We start from the raw sequence: 6,296 nt of genomic DNA on the forward strand, positions 1-6,296 counted from the left end.
GTGCCGTTATAAGGAGTCGGTCACCAGACCCCAGCAGAGGGATTCAGGGACCTTCTGATGTTCTGTGAGCGAGGAATTTGCATTCCGTGTATGAACACCTTCCGCGCGGCTAGCCATGACTGGATTCTGGGGCATCGGCATCCGGTTGTGGCATTCCGCTCCAGATCAGCCCCGAGCAATGGTCCTAATCGGGAGGGATTTTTTTGTTGTTGTTGTGAATCGTTGCATCCAATGATGAGAGACGGATGGGACAGCGGAGACAGCGGTACACTACAGGGGATATATGTCAGTATTAGGACCTATGTGCTGCTGATGGCCGGGTAGTTAGGGTTGTAATGCACACACCAGACAAGGCTGAATTCACACCAGCACTCGGTGTCTATTTGGGGATTTCGTCCCCCATTTCGCTTGTAAGTAGGACTTTTTTTCTCTGCATTTTTCAGGCAGAAACCCAGCAGACCCCATTATAATCTACAGGTTTGAAGCAGATGAGGTTTCCATTTTTCAGGTCCCCTCCTTGGCTGCACCTCTTTGTAGAGGCCGCACGTTACGGAAACGCAGCTTTTTTTTGTTGCTGTTTTTGAGCCAAAGCCAAGAATGGCTACAAAAGGAATGGGAAATATCGAGGAAGTCCTTATCCTTCTGCTCAATCTACTCTTGGCTTTGGCTCAAAAAAATAAAAAATGCAACAAAAAAAAAATCTGCGTTTCTGTAACGAGTTTTTCGGCCTCAAGTTGAATTTTCATACTAATACCCTTTCCACAGGATAAGTCATTAGTACGTCATGTGTGGGAGTCCAACACCCAGAAGCTACAAAGATCAGCTTTTCTACTGACTTCTGGATGCCGGAAGCTCCTCATGGGCAGGTGGCAAGTAATAGGAGCGGTGCAGTAGCCCTGTCCACAGCATAGTGCTGGTTCCAGTGAGCAGCAGCGCCACTACTATTGCTGGAATAAGAGCGGTACTGCACGTGCCACTGCTCTCTAGCGGCTTCCAACACCTGGAGGCTGCAGGAACAGATAGATGATCGAACCTGGACAGGTCACATACTGATGACTAGTGGATACGTCATCCACATGAAAATTCTATTTGGTGCTGAAAAATCCCTTTAAGGCTGAGGCCCCACATTGCAGAAACGCAGCTTATTTTGTTGCAGTTTTATGAGCCAAAGCCAGAAGTGGATAAAGCAGAAGGAGAAGTATAAAAACTTCTTATATATTTCCCATTACTTTTGTAGCCACTTCTGGCTTTGGCTCAAAAAAACGCAACAAAATCTGCAACGGAAAAAGCTGTGTTTCCGCAGCGTGGGACCTAAGACTAAGTCCCATGTTCTGGAAATGCAGTGTTTTTGGCTGCTGCAGAAATGAGCCAATTAAAAATGTAAAAAAAAAAACACCCCACAATTTCTAAAATGCAACATGTCAATTTTAGCTGCCAAATGACAAGCGGTTTCCCTTCCATTGTGAAAGCTTGTGGTCTATTGAGATCTTCTCAGGTATCTTTGGTACATTGGAAGATCCTTTGACTTCCTTATTCTTAGTATAATTCTTACTTGTATAGCACCAACATATTGCGCAGCGCTGTAGACATTGTCATGTACAGGGCTCCCAATCTACATTCCCGATCAGTAAATCATTGGCGTGTGGGAGGAGCCCAGGCAACTCCTTGCAGATGTTATTCTGACGCTGGATTTGTAGCCCGAGTCTCCAGCGCTGTGAGGTCTCCCTGAGACACCGGTAATGGAGGAGGAACAGGAATGGCGGCATACATAGCATAGAGCAACGGGCTGGAATTCGGGCCCATTGAAGATAAAGGGAGTGTCGTCATTAGAGTAGGCTTTGCGCAATTGTAGCCTCATTTTACTTGGATGATGTAACAGGTTCTTTTGTTCTGAAAATCTTCAGTAGGTTTGTGTGCTTGTGACTATAAATAACTTGGACTCCGGTTATCTCCTACTATGGGTGGGAGGGTGATGATGTGTAGGATTCGGCATTCGCTGCCTCGTCCTATCACCAATTATCAGTTTCTTAACAGATGGATGTTTTCTGTTACAGGAAAGATGATTTCGGAAGGAGGTTCGTTCATGCGGGGGATGTTAATAGGAGGTGCGTTTTGTCTAGTGGTAACTCTTCTTGGACACATTAAGTTGGGTCATGAACCTGCCGCCCCTCACGAACACCATCACATCCAAGCGCCTAATAAGGAGGAAGTGTTGAAGCTTTCGGATGTGGAACGGCTGGAGTTAAGTCAGACCATGCGGGTTTACTGCATCCTCCTTGTCAAACCCAAAGACCTGAGCCTCTGGGCCGCTGTCCGATCCACCTGGAGCAAGCACTGCGACCAAGCTGACTACTACAGCTCCGAACACGTTAAAGTCTTTGACTCCATTGTTGTCGACAGCAGCGATATGTGGACTATGATGCGGAAAGCGATCCAGATCACTTATGAGAAACATAAAGACGAGTTTAACTGGTTTTTTATCGCTCAGCCCTCTACGTTTGCCATCATTGAAAATCTAAAGTTTTTTCTGTTGAAGAAGAATCCTGCGGAGCCATTCTACATCGGGCATACCATGAAAGATGGAGACTTGGATTTTGTGGATTTAGCAGGTGGGATTGTGCTCAGCATTGGGTCAATGAATCGCCTTATCGATGTCATGAACGAACCAGACAAGTGTCCAGAATCCGGCGGCATAATATGGAAGGTTTCATCCGATAAGCAGCTGGCCATGTGCCTGAAGTATAAAGGAGTGGTTGCCGAAAACGCCGAAGACTCTGAGGGGAAGAACGTCTTCAACACTAAATCTGTAGGGACTTTGATTAAGGAAGCCATGGCGAACGATCCTCAGAAAGTTGTGGAGGGCTGTTGCTCAGACATGGCCATCACGTTCAGTGGACTATCTCCAAACTACATGCAAGTTATGATGTACGGCGTGTACAGGCTTCGGGCCTACGGGCACAGCTTCAATGACGCGCTGGTGTTCTTACCACCAGCCAACTCTGATAACGACTGAAGGGTGGAAGACGTCTCCTAGACCCGGCGCTGTAAAGCGCTGCGTACACTGTGGCGTATTTAATTCTGACATCCCCCAGGACTTTGGGGAAAAAAACGAATCAAACAAATCCGGTGGCTCTATTTATTTAAGACTGTGGCTGGGAGGTGGAACTTGATCCATGTACATGTGTCATTTAGTTTTTCTTTTCTGTACAGTAGAGAAGATTCAGTCTCTTTCGACCATGTCAAGACTGCAAAATCCTCGTTTTACTACACAAAGTGCGACTGGTTTTTTTCACGGTGATGACTTTTGCACTCAAATTCTATTTTTCTACGTCATAAAGAACTGGGTTGATATTTTCTCTGTTGGTGGTAAGCAAGCTTTGTCCGATTCTTCTGGCTGCTCCCTATGGGAGAATGTAAATGATCTGACTTGTCTGGCGTCTAGAGCCGACATGGGTGACGTTGCCAAATGACCTAGTTTGGTGTTCGAGGGCACTTTCTTCTGAATTCCCTTACTACCACAGACTCGAACTCCATTACCTCATACACATGAAGCTACTTGGACACAAGTAACCATGCGTAAGGCGTCTCCGTCTAGTATTTTTAGATACTCTAGTGTGGCCGTACCTCTATTTTTAATAAGAAACCACAGCGCTGGCGTCTTCACTAGAGATGAGCAAGTACTATTCAAGACTGCCGTTTCGAATAGCACACTCCCATAGGAATGAATGGGAGCGGCCGGCACGCAGGGGGCTAAGCGGCAGGACGCCGGCCCCGCCTGCATCCATTAACTCCTATGGGAGCGTGCTATTCAAAACGGCCATTTTGAATAGTATTGGCTCATCTCTAGTCTTCAGCAGTCTTCCTGTAAGATGCATCCAGCTCTGGTGAATGTATACTGTATATATAATATATATATATATATATATATATATATATATATATACACACACTACTGTAGGGGGGCATTGTGTTAAACTGCACTGCTATAAAGAGAACCTGTCGCCTGTACCCCCAGGCAATAACAAATGTTCCTTCTAAATAGTTATGTATAAAGTGACAACTTGGCGTTACCCTTTAACGTGTCAGTTTGGGATGTGCTCGTACAATCAGACAGGGGGCACTTTGACAAGAGGAATGGTAAAGCCCAATTGTCATATGTTTCCAGGAGGAACAACAGAAGGACAGCACAATACAGAGCTCTTAGTAAGGCCTGGTTCACATCTGTGTTCGAGGTCCGCCTATATGCACAGAAAAGCGGTTACCTAAGGAAACCACACGGACCCTATAGATTATAATGGGGTCCGTGTGGTTTCCGCACAAAGCATGCAGAGAGAAAAGCGCTGCTCTGAGGACTTTTCTCTCCGCATGTTTAGTGCAGAAACCACACGGACCCCGTTATAGTCTATAGAGTCCGTGTGTTTTCCCAGGTAACCACTTTTCCATGTGTATAGGTTTCGGTCCCCGAATGGAAACTCAAAAGCAAATGTGAAGCGGGCCTTAAGCATTTATTTCATGGGGATCGCAGGTATTCAGCAGGTGAGGTGACGGGTTCTCCTTTAATGCCGCTGTGTCCTCATCCTAGAAGGCCCTTACATTGGGAGAAATGGGAGACATATCGTCTCCTATCAGCCAAAACATAAGAAATGGTATAGTGGGGGGGAGGGAATCTGATATCCCAAGAAACCTCGTGTGATCTGGTAATTCATCTTCTCAGAGCGATGGAGGGGCGGCTATGTCTGTAGATATACAATAACCCTCTTAGAGAGGAGATAACAGCCGCTATAACTGCTTTTATAGCACAGAAACTCTTGGTACTTAAAGGGATTTTCTAGCCTTTTGCAATTGCTGACTTCTCCTTGTGACCGGTTTCCATCATCCTACAGGTGGGTGTCCAATACCCCAAGCGAATGATCTGCAGTACCCTGGCGCCACACGGAGAATGGAGCGGTTTGGTTCTGGCTCCGTTCTCTCCATATGTTTCTGATTGTGCCGTTGCTGGATGATGGACCACAACCAATATTCATAACTTATTGTAAGCCTAGGCCATTGCTATTGAATGCTAGGAGAACGCCTTAGATAACAATTTGGTACAAATACTCTCCAAGGAGATATTGTTGCACTGCATGTGTTTGCACGCGTGTCCATACAACACTGAACGTTGCGCTGTGCAAACAAACACAGTCCTGGTTCCCGACGTGTCTGAGTGAAAATTTACAATACAACTACATAGCAAATCTTTAATAGGGTGTTAAAGGAAAGCTTTGAGGGATTTTGGTTTTGTGAGTTACGGTAGTTGGCAATTAATAATTTTTTGGGGATTTTAGTGTATTAGTAAGTCCCTGACTTAGTTATAGCGGGGGTGTGCGCAGTTTTTGCAGCCGCGTTGAATAAGACTTGTGGGGCTGGTAGAGTTTTCTGGCCTGGTACAGCTCCTCTTCCTCAGTTTCCTTGTGTCATTCCTTAGACGGCACATTGTGTATACAGCACTTGTCATACTGGCGGTTATATAAAACCCGTCTAGCCGGTCTCCAGCAGTACAATAGCGCTGTCATTATAACCTCCCCTGCCAGCCATGATGGAGTGACTTCTATTACATCATTCAGCCTGAGACAAACGTGTCCTCCTGTTGGTCGCCAGTCTGAGACCTCGTCTGTCTTTTCATACATCTAGTGACAAGGAGTAGGAGTAAAATCTAAGGTTAGTCATTGCATCTTCTGCTGATCGTGGACTTAGACGCCGTTTATATCTGTGGTCTAACCTGTCTAATGGACGGGGTTCGTGCAAGAAGGAAATCATTGCAAGGCGTTAAACACAGATCAGGACCACTGGCGCGTTGGTGGGGGATTAAACCACATGTGATTGCTTGCAGAACATTGGATTTTTTTTTGGCAGGATCGTTTAGAAGTGAAAACATGGACAAGACTGGATTTAGACTAAGGGCATGTTCACATGTCTGAATGCGAGGTGGATTCCACCTCAAAAACCACTCTGAATGCCACCTGCAATCCGTCTCCCATTCATTTCAATCTTCCTTCACTGGAATTCTGCTGATAGCGGCCATTGCAGTAAATGGGAGGAGAAAGATTCTGCCTGGTTGGTGCGGAATTTACTAAGGCGGAGTTCACACTGGCTTTTTTGGACCAGATTTTGACACGGAGGCCGCCTCAGAAACTGGTCTGAAAAACAGCTAGCCGCGACTGGATGCCGGTACAGCGCATCGCATTCTGTTCCGGATTAGGCCCAAATGAATGGACGCCTAGTCGGGAGGGAGTGTCGCGCCGCAGACGGCCGTGGTA

The 6,296-nt window shown here is 46.2% G+C and overlaps 1 protein-coding gene across 1 annotated transcript in view; it reads left to right on the top strand.

Moving 5' to 3' along the window:
- The window catches only part of C1GALT1C1 (C1GALT1 specific chaperone 1), a 6,938-nt gene extending 3,047 nt beyond the window's left edge, over positions 1-3,891 (top strand). The window contains exon 2 of the mRNA XM_075260231.1: positions 2,055-3,891. Coding sequence (XP_075116332.1) covers positions 2,060-3,013 — 954 coding nt within the window. The 5' untranslated portion in view covers positions 2,055-2,059 and the 3' untranslated portion in view covers positions 3,014-3,891. The remainder of the gene's footprint in view (positions 1-2,054) is intronic.
- Positions 3,892-6,296: the final 2,405 nt, after the last annotated feature.

Source organism: Leptodactylus fuscus, chromosome 11 (assembly GCF_031893055.1).
Source record: "Leptodactylus fuscus isolate aLepFus1 chromosome 11, aLepFus1.hap2, whole genome shotgun sequence".
Lineage (NCBI taxonomy): Eukaryota > Metazoa > Chordata > Amphibia > Anura > Leptodactylidae > Leptodactylus > Leptodactylus fuscus.